Source organism: Carassius auratus, chromosome 45 (genome assembly GCF_003368295.1).
Source record: "Carassius auratus strain Wakin chromosome 45, ASM336829v1, whole genome shotgun sequence".
Taxonomy (NCBI): domain Eukaryota; kingdom Metazoa; phylum Chordata; class Actinopteri; order Cypriniformes; family Cyprinidae; genus Carassius; species Carassius auratus.
Window position 1 is genome coordinate 2,121,265 of NC_039287.1, and position 12,696 is coordinate 2,133,960.

Genomic DNA, 12,696 nt, shown 5'->3' on the forward strand with positions numbered 1-12,696 from the left:
GGTTTCCAGGTATGTTTACGAAATGAATAATGTTTAATATCCATGCCACTAAAAATAAGGAGCCCTTTAATATCTGATACGTCCAAACTTGCAGAACTATTTGACTGGCTGATCCTGATTTTACCCTGCAGTCCAAAGTAAACAGTGGCTGAGCCAAGAAGCAATTTTGGGTAAGAGTGTGTGGTTACGATCTCTCTCTAGGAATGTTAGCAGATTTGGGAAAAGACTGCCAGAGAAGAAGAGGGAATTTCAGGGGTCTGATGTATACTTTTTGTGATGAAAGCGACATAGGTTAATGAATATCATGAGCAATGGCACACGTGTTTCTGAAAGCGATAGAGATCTCACTTTCTCCACTTCACTTGCGAGCTTCCTGTTTTCATCCATCAGATGGGCTCTCTCCCTCTCGTACTTCTGCTTGTACTCCGTCTCAAACTCCTCTCGCTCAGTTTGGCTGTTACAAACACAACAATGAACACGATAAAATTTACAGTAAAGAGACATTCTGCTACCATGGAAATTCAATGTAAATAAACACATCTGCCGGTTCACCTTGGTGGCCCAACAAGCTGGTGGTCTCATTATGACCATGTGCCATTCGCAGACGATAGTTATTATATTCAATATATTCAATTTCAGATGAATGCTTCTAAAGTCACATAAAAACAAACCGAGGGGCATCCGATTGGCCCTTTCTGTCAAAGTGGGCGGCAGACAAGAAAAGCTGTAGCTATGTAAAGGCTGAATGTGATGATTACCTGATGCTTTCACTGAAAATGTAAAGAAGCTGCACAAAACCCTGGGCAGGTATGATCACACACATACCTTTCTCTGCGGGTTTTCTCCAGTTTGTCTTTGAGCATGAGAATCTCTTTCTGGAGTGTGAGGTGTTGACCCTCAGCATCGTGGAGCTCCTTCTTGAGGCCCTTCAGCTCGCTGGTGTGGAGTGTCTCCCGGCGGCACAACTCCTCCTCGTACTGCACGTTCTTCTTCTCCAGCTCCGCTCGTATGCGCATCAGCTCCTGCTGTTGATCTGAGCTCGCCTCTGAGTGATGCGGCCCAGCCTGCTTCAACTGCTGCAGGAAGATCGAGACATATGAGAGTGTAAAGTTGGTTAAAGGACTTAGAGAATGAGAGAAAAGGGGGGGGGGGATGGGAGCAAACAAGATCTAATATATATACACACACAGCTATATATTATATTATATATTTTTATAACTATTAATATACTCATGCATTGTCACCTTCATCTCTTCCAGGTCCTCCTCTAACTGTCGGCTGTACTGTTCGGTTCTCTCTCGTAGCTTCTTCTCCTTCTGAGCTTCTGCTGCTTGCTCCTCAGCCTGGGCCTCTAACTGAGACGAAAACACCACAAACATCAGATACACAGCCAACAAATCCACAAAAATGACTGATGCACTGATGATAAAAATCGTACCATGCTGACTTGGCTTATATAAAGTCAAACACCAGTAAGTTGATGCGTATACCTCTTTGCGCATTCTCTCAGCTTTGCGAATCTCTAGCCGTAGAGCCTCTAGTTTCTGTGACACTCCTTCCATCTCCTCCTCTTTGTCTCTGAACTGTCGGCTCAGCCGCTGCTTTTGTGAGAGCAGATCGCTCAGTTGCTCGTTCAGCTCAGAGAACTCCTTCATGGCCATCTTCTTTTGACTGTGAGCCTCCTTTAGCTCCTTCCCCTGAGCCTTCACCTTCTCTGCCAACTCCAGCAGCTCCTTCACATATTCATTACAGAATCAAAGTTAACATAACTTAAGTCTGGAATACACTATACAACTTTTGTCCAGATTTTGCCCCACTTTGCAGACTGGAAGGATCAATGCCAGATGCTAATATTCAGAGTCGGTTTGCAGATTTTGTGCAGTCAGTTTTGACAGATTTTAAAATTAATTTAAAATATAAAATTTAAAATTTAAAATTTAAAATTTAAAATTTAAAATTTAAAAGTTTAAATTTTAAATTTTAAATTTTAAATCACATCTTGTATGATAGACAGCTTCAGACTATGATTGAATCCAGTCGGAAAATATAAATAGTTTGATTATTTTGAGCCAGTTTTTGAACAAATACTGTTTTCATTTGTCATGTGTCTTCCTACCAATGTGACACATTTCTGCATTATTTGTTATGTTATTGAAAGTCTGGTAGTTCGTGATTCTAAGTCTTTTAATGCATGATGCCCAATTTTTCTCTGTAACTATTTACAAAGTCAGGAGGTGTATGATCCATAGTGTTTTAAAGTATATTCAGATTGTCATGTCAAGTCATTTAGTGTATCCCAGCCTTTATCCTTGTCACTGAACTAAACAGTAATCTGTTTAACAGAACGGTTAAAGATTAAAGTCAAAGCTCAGGTCAGTTGGACCTTTACGCCAGCAGTCACAAAAAACAGTTGGTAATTTATGGCAATAATCTTGAAAAAACACAGCATAGACAAGCTTAAAGTGGCTAGCTGGTCGCTCAGTCTAGCCAATCTTGTCTATTTTGATGGCTTTAGAGGGGACTGCGCATATTCATCTGATCAACAAGCTAAACATCAGCTTGGTCAAGCTGGGAGACCAGTTTAAACCAACTAAGACCAGCAAATCTTAGACTAGTTAGAGCTGCACTTCAGAAGCCTGATTTTTGGATTTAAGGCCAACATGACTGGAGTTGGTAAACCACCTTGGCTCACCTGGTGGGTCGTGGTTGAGCTAGTTAACCATACTCCAAAAAACTTGACCGAATTGACTAGCTACAGCACCCTAGACTGCTGTAGAAAACTAGCTAACAGTATGAACTTTTACAGATTTCTTAAAATACAATGGAATAGGTACCTTGTGCAGATCATCTCTTTCTTGCATGACACTCTTCAGCTGTTTCTCAAAGCTCCTGATTATTTTAGACGAGTCTTCCGGGTCTCTTCGAACTATGGTGGCCTCCTCCAATTGCTGTTCCAGTTGTCCAGAGTCTGACATGATGAAACATTATAGATTCTTTGTCTGGAGATGTCACTACTCTCATTGGGTAATCAATAAAGTACAAAAAGACCCAAGACCAGGACTGTGCCCTTGACTCGTGCGTTCTAACTCAATATTGAGCTCTTACCTGCTATCTGTTTCTTCAGGATGTCGATCTCACTTCTTAAACTCCGGATTTCTACCTCTTTATTAGCATTCACTGGGGCATCTGAATCAGTGTACTGCAGTGCCTGCACTGTTTGCGTGGACTCTAAGAGAAAAGGGATGTTTCAGAGAGACAGAAAGATCAAATATGATTCAGTGTGGATGTGTTAGTGCCCTCACCCTGTAGTTTCCGGGTAAGCTCGGTCTTCTCCTGTTCTAGACGTCGGATCCTTCTCTCATAGGCCTCTGAGGCCAGGCTCTCCTCCAGGCTACGCTGAAGCTCAGCATCTACCTGTGGTGGTCCCATGGACTCCCGCAGACACCCTCGATCTGACAGAGTACTACAGAACCAAACCACACAAGAAACTGCAGTTCAAATTATGTGATATGCAGAATTAATACAAATATTTAAAGCGCACTACAATCTACACTACTGTTCAAAAGTTTGGGGTTGTGAAGATTTTGTATATATTTTTTTAACAAAGTATCAACAAGGTTACAATTATTTCATCAAAAACTATAATATTGTGAAATATTATTACAATTTAAAACAATTGTTCTCTACTTGAATATACTTTAAAATGTAATATTTTCCTGTGATGGCAAAGCCGTATTTTCAGCAGTCATGTGATCCTTCAGAAATCATTCTTAGATGCTGATTTGGTGCTCAAGAAACATTTATTATTATCTATGTTTTAAAAATGGTTGTGCTCCTCAGTATTTTTCGGTAAGCTGTGATGGATTTTTAAGGAATCTTTGATGAACAGTAAATTCAAAAGAACAGCATTTAACAATGTAAAAGTCTTTACTCTCATACTTTTTTACATATTTAAACCAGGCATGATGAATAAACACCTGACTCACCATTTGCTTGTGTAGGTGAAGCCTACAAATGGGAGGTGGTGTCCAGAAAACGTTGTGTGTGAAGGTGGGGGCAACGTCTCCTAAAATATTTCAGAAAAACTCAAATATTCATTAAAATGATCCAGTTCTACATAGTGGCAAATTTAAGAGAAAATGTGTCTCTGGAACCACACATTAAGCATTTATGTGAAATAAATACATCAGCTCCAGGATAAAATTAGAAAGAAAGGAGAGGCATACACAGTTTTTGAGGCAATCATCATCCACGTCAAAGTTGGAGGTGTCAGTGGGGCTGCTGACTTCGGGGATATAGGGGGCTTCACATGTGCGGATATTGTCCCAGTCGATGCCTGTGAAAAAGGGGTGCTGTTTGAAGTCGTCGATGCCGTTCTGGCCTAACCGGTGTTCTCTGCTGCAGATCAGCCGCCGGATGAGATCTTTAGCCTCCTCGGACACATCTGTCATCTGAAGTGGGAACTGGAAGCGCTCCTGAAAATGAATGAGTGCAAATATACTCGAGTGTTGCGCATTGAGACTCTCTCAGATATCTCTGCCTATCTACGCTAATAACGGTGGTCTAAGATGTGCTCCATTAATTAAATCCCACTAAACGAACCTTGATGTATAGGCAAATTTTTACCTCATTGTTAGGTTGAGATGACTAATCCAGAATAAAATAGTGAAGAAAAGACAAAAAGAACATCCGCTCATGACTATTTGTTTTATACCAAGACAGAGGCACAAACAAATTTTCCTGGTGAACTAAAACAGGAAAGGGTTACCTAGAAATTAAGATACTCTACTGCAGATTTCAGAAGGGAATTTATTTAGGGGTATCAACCAATACAATGCAAACGAACCTTATGGTTCATGATCTTTCCATAGGTCTCCACCAGGGATTCAGCATAAAAGGGAGTCTCTCCATACAGCATCTCATACATGCACACACCCAGAGACCACCAGTCACACTCCGGCCCGTACTTCCCCTTCCCGTCTTCCATAGCCTGCAAGATCTCTGGAGAAATGTAGTCCGGGGTCCCAACTGCCACAGAGGACTGGACCTGAGAGAAAACAGGAACAAGAAGACAGGAAGTTATAACACAAGGCTAACTGAGCAAGAAATCGTGTGCTCGACAATTCAGGATTGAGGATCCAACTCACTGTCCCATCTTCCATGAGCTTGAGGCAGGAGCCAAAGTCAGCCAGCCGGATGTGACCGTTCATGTCCATCAAGATATTGTCCGGCTTAATATCCCTGATTATACATAAAACACAATCATAAACATACATTTTCTAAACCAAAAGGAAACATAACACAAAAAGTAAAAATATTCTATAGTGGTTTCAGTGACGCAGTTAGTTTTGAAGCAGCCATGTCAGGGAGATGCTGTGTGTTTCTAGGCAAAAGCAAAAACACTTTATGTAGTCTTCCCAAAGTAGATGCAATAAGGAATCTTAAAGGGGGGGTGAAATGCTATTTCATGCATACTGAGTTTTTTACACTGTTAAAGAGTTGGATTCCCATGCTAAACATGGACAAAGTTTGAAAAATTAAGTTGTACGTTTGAAGGAGTATTTTTGTTCCAAAAATACTCCTTCCGGTTTGTCACAAGTTTCGGAAAGTTTTTTTCGAGTATGGCTCTGTGTGACATTAGATGGAGCGGAATTTCCTTATATGGGTCCTGAGGGCACTTCTGCCGGAAGAGCGCGCTCCCATAGAGCAGAGCAGAGACATTCACTGATCAGAGCGAGAGCGTCGCGAAATGTCACAAAAGGAGTGTGTTTTTGGTTGCCAGGGCAAGACAACCCTGCACAGATTACCAAAAAAACAACAAAAAAAACAGCATTAACCAGTGGATGGAGTTTATTTTTACAGAGCATCAACGGAGTTGTGCAAGTGTTTGTGTTTGTTCCCTGCATTTCGAAGATGCTTGTTTTACAAACAAGGCCCAGTTTGACGCCGGATTTGCATATCGTTTATTTCTTAAGGATAATGCAGTCCCAATGAAAAAGGGTCACGATTGTGTGTTGGAACCGCAGGCGGTGAGTAAAACTGCTTCAAATATCTCTGTGTTGTTAACTTAGCTATCGGCGCGTAAGCACATCAAGTAAACAACATGCGACGTTGTCATCAAACTGCACTTTCCACATGTACACCTTAAAAAAAAATGACATAAAGTGGAACTTATTCATTTTCCAAAACCGCTAAGCAAATAAATACAGTTTCAATACATACTACATAGAGACGTCCTGCTGTAGTCGTTGATGCTGCTGCTCTTGTTAAATTTCAGCCTCTGGATCTGATTCTGGATCATAGATAAACGGCTGAATCTGACTGTTAGCCATGGTTTGTTTTGGATGATGTTTTTTTCCTCACGGTAATGTCACAGTTTCCAGATGCCCTCAACGCAAAAGCCTACTGGCGCTCGTGATTTTTTAGCTCTGCCCACACGTCACGCCTCCAGTCGCTCTGGTTTTTCCGGGAAAAATCGGTACAGACTATCTTTCTCTTATAAATATAATAAAACTAAAGACTTTTTGGAGTTATGAAGGATGCAGTACTACTCTATAGGTACTCAAGATTAACAGGATATTGAGTGAAAATGAGCATTTCACCCCCCTTTAAAGATCACTTACAACAGAACAGCAATGCATTTTATGGACGAATGTTTCATGAACCTAGGAGAGGAGGTCATTCTCACTTTACTACGACAATCTGGCGCTTCTGGACCAGCTACTGGAAGTATGTTTTGTTATTAAGAACTAAAACTTTAATGTTCAAATGCAGAGTTTTGCACGTTGCAAGTCCACACGCGCGTGTGTGCACGCTGTGTGTGTGAGAGAGAGAGAGAGAGAGAGACAGGGTCATATCACAGTGGAGTCAGCTATCTCAACTGTCCGTGGCTTGTGTACTCTAAACACATAAGAGCTTCATCAGTGTGTCTGTCACTCCACTCTGTTCCCCTTTCGGGCTGTCAGCATCAGCACATCATTAATCATAACAGCTCATAAACCCTAAAACTCAGCACTACTGACATTTTTGTTGCAATTTACAGCCAACATCTCAAATAAGACATTGCAAGCTTGTGTGAGTGTGCGTGTGCTTGGCAGAATGCTGGTACATTAAGTGGGTAGATTAGTGGAAAGCAGAGATTTTTTGTCGAAGTGTTGATTGTTAAAATGTCAGCAACATGCAAGATATGAAGATATATCTCCCCCCACCCCCCTCCGCTGTCAAGCAGCTGAACAGAAGGCCTAAATGAACCATGAATGAAGGCTCTAACACAAAGAGGTCTGTCTGAGATTGTGTGAGGAACACAGTGGGTGGTGGAACTCTATTCATGATGGCTTGACCTCATCCACTCCGAATAATGAAGCGATATTGTCAATACTACAATGTTTATCATACACAGCACTCCTGTTTTGGGTGTCATACTCCATAAGTAATTTACACATAATAAAATCAAACACAATAATTACCTCCCAAAACAAGGCAAAACGATTTTAAAAATGCAACAAGATTTGATTAAAAATCTACTGAATTGAATCATTATATATAGATTCGTGGACAATAGGCTGCATTTATTTAATAAAAATACATAAAACACAGTACTATTGTATGTTACCATTTAAAATAACAGTTTTAAATATTTCATTATAGTTTAAAATAATAAGAAAAATCATATGATTGCAAAGTGGAATTTTCAGCAGCTATTACTCCAGTTTTCAGTGTCACATGATCATTCAGAAATAGTTTGAATATGCTGATTCGGTGCTCAAAAAACATTTCTTATTATCAATTTTCAAAATAGTTGGGCTGCCTTATATTTTTCGAAAATATAATATTGATTCTTTTTAAAAGATGAAGATAGAAGCTCAAAAGAACAGCACGTATTTGAAATTTGAAATGTCTTTGTCACTTTTGATCCATTTAAAGTTATCCCTGATGAATAAAAGTACTTTATAAAGATTTCTTTATAAATTAAATCTTACTGACCCCAAACTTCTGAATAGTAGTTTACCTGTGTGTGTGTGTGTGTGTGTGTGTGTGTGTATATACAGCACCCCAAAAAAATTATAATTCAGATGCATTATTATTCCATTATTGTGGCAGATGAAAGAATTGTTTTACTTTTAATAAAAAATTACAAATTGATGCATTAACTGTTCAGAAAGAAAATCATTACAGAATTGATGTACAGCTCTGGGGACACAATTAATTAGGTTAATTTTATGGTTTAATTAAACTTAATTTAACAAAAAAATTGTAATTAAACATTTAAACATTTTTTTTAAATCAAAACGACTGCACAGCAGATCTCTCAACAGCCATGATCCATGACCAATTCTGCAGACCATAAACGCCCCTCATTTTGCTGAATCTGTCGCTGAGATCTTAAACATTTTTTTCTTTCTAAGAGGTTTTTGGCTAGACTGGATCATTCTCACGTCACAGTCCTGTGCCACGGAGCAAACAGCAGAAAGCAGAGGCGGACATTCTAAACCAATTTAAAAAGTAGAGAAACTCTGAGCCAAACAAATATGCTCTACCGTGTCCATAGATTAACACTATGGGCTAACAAGGTTTCCCACAGATAATGTGGAAATATTCATGACATAGCCATTGATGATGGCTCTACAGCTACTCGTTGCTAAGTTTACTTTATACTGTTAAACTTGGCTTGTCTTAAATCTACATTAGATTTGGTTAACCTGGCTGTGTGCCTCCTGCTAGGGTAAAAGCCATTTACATTGTAATGGTGCATTAAGGGGTCCGGTCTGTTAGCAGGGGTTGTAGTGTAGGTGATAATTGGGAGGCTCTGTCCCGGGCTGCTGTCTTAAGGAGCAGTGGACTGCAAGCAGAGGGAGGTAATCCCAATTTAAGACCACAATAACCATCTGTGAACACCATCTGGCCCGGCCTCATGCCTACCACAGGGAAAGCTGGTCAGGGAGAAAGAAAGGGGGTGGGACTCAATGCATGGGGATGTTGGGTACATTTCAGCAATTCATTCCATCCTTTTTTTGCTTGATAAATGAGCTCAATAATTAATAAAAAAAATAAAAAAAATTGGAGTATGTGGAAATTCAACTTGTAGGTCAAGCCCGTTGTAAAAAAAAACAACTGTTCTACAAGCACTAAGACAGCCGTCAATGTCGCCCAACAAAGCTCTTCATAAGGTCATCCAATCACCTGTGCCGTTTCAGATGAATGTGGCTTTATCCTCAGGCAACGACTGTGCATCATTCTCTTCGATAAAGGATCTTACAGGTAACAAGAGATTCCCTCTTGGCTTTTGATGTGTCAAGCCATGTTTTGATGGCGAATGAAATTCCAGCTTCCTTAGAAATACGCTGAGACATCACACACATTGCTTTGATCAATAGCAAGACACACATATGGCCCTGATCAATAACCAAGTATAATGCAATGGTCACGCATAACAAAAACACACAGATGCTAGCTCGTCCGGTTGGCTCTCAGTCTGTGACATGGGCCAGTCCTTTTCAGTGGAAGAATCAGAGCACACACTATGCAAATATCTGGCCGAGAGCAACCGTGCACTTAACACCACTTACAAGCACAAGCTCTAAAAATCCTCCACTTTAACACAACAGCTTGCCCACTTAGTCTAATGAGGACTGGGTGAAAGCAAGAGCTCCAAGCTTTTCCTGGGGCAGAAACTGACTAATGTAATCTGGAGACTAGAAACAAAGTGTGAAGGCTGCATTTAAAATGTAAATGTGAATTGATGAAGAGACATTAGAAATGAGAGATCTAATAAATCCATTTAAAGACATAGTTTATATGTTATAATTAGCATTTATTGCTCGCCATTTCATTCTAAACCTTTTTCCATAAGGATGCATCATGTCAGGTTTGATGTCAGTGATGAATGATAGTCACTGTCATTCAGCCTTAGGATCATTTTAGAGTTGTATCAAGTAGGGCGGCACAGTTAAGTGAAAGAAAATTGAATATTGCAATATGGCACAGTGCAATTATTAAATTGCAAAAGCTGCGATTTGATCAAATAAATGTATTGAGTATTTCAGATCCAAATTAAATAATAAATGTTTAAATTATAGTATAATATAATATAATATAATATAATATAATAATTTAATACTTTATTTTTTTATATCTATATTACAATATATTTCTTATTTTGTTTAATATTTTTGTTTATCTTTAATAATAATTATAATAATTAATCATATACATATATCACAACACTTTGACCAAATTGAGCAGCCCTACAAACAAGCACAAAACCTGGAGCTCTTCTTTTCAAATAAAGTGAAATACCCCTTTAATTCAATTTTTTTTTTTAGAGGGTGCACTACTATTTATAATAAACCCATCACTATGCACTCATTCAAACTATAGTGTCTCAACTTTTTTCACACACCCTCATACATCCACCCTCAAAAATACAGATGCACTTTTTCCCAAATGCACACCCTTTAACACGGCTTGGTCATACACACCCACGCCAGCCCCATCCCTGGAGACCAATCCACTCTGTCCCCACCCTCCACAAACCAGGCGTACCAAACTTTCATGAGAGAGGAGTTGACCACACCTCTAACCCCATGATTACTGCCTATAACTTTCGCCGGCCTGTCCCTCTGGGAGCCCCAAAAGCAGCGACTAAAAGAGCTGTATATAAGTTTGTGAGGCAGACAACATGAGTACTTTGTTTGTACCCAAATGATGTTTTGGTGGGACTGTTGAAGCACACCCAATGTCCCAGTACAAACACATTCATCAAACTGAGGGCTCTATGCAACTGGTGCCTGTCAGTATGCAAATGTTGACACTTCCTGTGTGATAGCCGAAGATGGGTTCCAATCCAGCCTGCCCTCAGACTAACTAAACATAGCCTTTTTCCGACTCATTGCTCTTGCTTTCAGTGCATGCTTAGCTGATTAAAATCAAAATGGGTGTTTTGTGGCTTTTAACCCATGGGCACTAGTTTTGAGGTTATCTATATGCTAATATACACAAAAAAATAATATTGTGATTATTATTATTAAAATTGTAATATAATTTAAAATTTAAAATTATTCCTGTGATGGCAAAACTGAATTCTCGGCAGTAATTACATCAGTTTTCAGTGTCACTTGATCATTTACTGACACTTTTGATAAATTTAATGCATATTCACAGAATTTATTTTTTTAATTTCCATAAAAAAAATCTTGCTGTCCCAAAACCTTGAATAGTACTGTCCTCCTAAAGCTTATTATTGACTTAAAGCTGATTTTTCTCATTTACAATCTTTTGTGAAAACAGACCAAAATACTGATGACTCGTGTTGCACTACACAGATTTTCAGCCAATCAAATTCTCTCTGTAATGAGAATGTCCCTCCCTCTAATTGCATTAACTATTTAATACACCTCACCCAAACATCTGGTTTCAAACAAAAGTCCTGTTTTGGCTGGTTAACAAGGCATCTGCTTTCAAATGTCATAAAAAAAAAAAGAAAAGAAAAAAAAAAAAGAGTTTTACAAGCAAACCAGGTTACAAAATGGATTGCTGTGTACAGTAACTCAGTGAAAGGATTATACATTTTTTGATATGGAAACAAAAAAGTAATAAATTGACTTCTAAAGCCACTTTTTAATATCTATTCAATGCTTATGCCTGCCACAATGATATCTTTAAATTATCATAATTTGGGGGTTCAGCAAATACTGACATGTCATTAATTTGATTAAACAGTGAGCATTTAATTCAGTCACATTTTTAACTGATTAACAACCCTAGTTTAAAGAGTTGAGACTCACCTGTGAACATAATGTAGCTTATGCACAGAGTCAACAGCCAAGACCATTTCGGCCAGATAGAACTTGGCCATGTCCTCAGGCAAACGATCTTCAAATTTACTGAGCAGAGTCAACAGGTCTCCCCCTACATAGTAGTCCATCACCAGGTACTGGGAGGAGAGAAAAACAGGAAGTGAATAAGACAGAAGAAAAGAAACAAAAATAATAGGAAACAAGGATATCAATCACGGGCAGTCTACATCTTTTAAATTTCCTTTACCCTTGGATTAACCCATCCCATCTCAATTATCCATGACATTCTTCAATTCAAAACCTCGTTAGCGTTCTCTTCCTCCAGTTTCATTCCTTCACACTCCCACTCATGAAGCTGAACTCAAAATGATAATTCATATTAGAGCCCCTCTTCTCCAGTCACACTATATACAGCACGGCACAGATAAATATATAGTCTGCTATACAACAGTGTCCCTTGAAACTCGGTAAGCAGTGATTACTGATCATTACATTATCTCCTTCTCAGAACCTTATCAAGTGAACGTGAATCAGACCCAATGTGAGCTTGAGAGTTCTCACACACCAAGTTGTTCTCATCCTGGAAAGCATAGTGTAACGTCGTGATCCACTGACTGTTCCCGTTCACCAGCACGTCCCGTTCCTCCCGAAAACATGCAGTCTGAAAGAAAAGGGGTAAAATGTCAAAGAAAACCACTTTTTGGAGTCAGCGGTCAAAAATGTGCTTCACATATTCAGAATGACTCCAACCAAGGGGTCTATTTCCACTGTGAGCAATGGTTTCTGAATCATATAGAGCGAAGACTGTTTGTTTTCAAGTGGTTCCTCATGTAATGGGTAAAGACAGAGGGAGTAACACTCTCCTAGGACGCTAAAGAATGATACGCCAGGGAAGAAATGC

The 12,696-nt window shown here is 39.2% G+C and overlaps 1 protein-coding gene across 5 annotated transcripts in view; it reads right to left on the reverse strand.

The window, feature by feature from the left end:
• Positions 1–12,696, reverse strand: part of LOC113062862 (serine/threonine-protein kinase MRCK alpha-like) — a 49,210-nt gene that overhangs the window by 16,333 nt on the left and 20,181 nt on the right. For 3 of the 5 annotated variants that reach the window (XM_026232896.1, XM_026232894.1, XM_026232897.1), the window contains exons 4-16: positions 12,361–12,456; positions 11,784–11,932; positions 5,148–5,241; positions 4,847–5,047; positions 4,227–4,475; positions 3,987–4,066; positions 3,303–3,463; positions 3,106–3,228; positions 2,835–2,968; positions 1,491–1,733; positions 1,245–1,355; positions 826–1,076; positions 349–454 (exon numbers count right to left, since the gene is read on the reverse strand). In XM_026232896.1, coding sequence (XP_026088681.1) covers positions 349–454; positions 826–1,076; positions 1,245–1,355; positions 1,491–1,733; positions 2,835–2,968; positions 3,106–3,228; positions 3,303–3,463; positions 3,987–4,066; positions 4,227–4,475; positions 4,847–5,047; positions 5,148–5,241; positions 11,784–11,932; positions 12,361–12,456 — 1,998 coding nt within the window. The remainder of the gene's footprint in view (positions 1–348; positions 455–825; positions 1,077–1,244; positions 1,356–1,490; positions 1,734–2,834; positions 2,969–3,105; positions 3,229–3,302; positions 3,464–3,986; positions 4,067–4,226; positions 4,476–4,846; positions 5,048–5,147; positions 5,242–11,783; positions 11,933–12,360; positions 12,457–12,696) is intronic. The other 2 variants (XM_026232899.1, XM_026232895.1) reach the window with 1 other exon arrangement.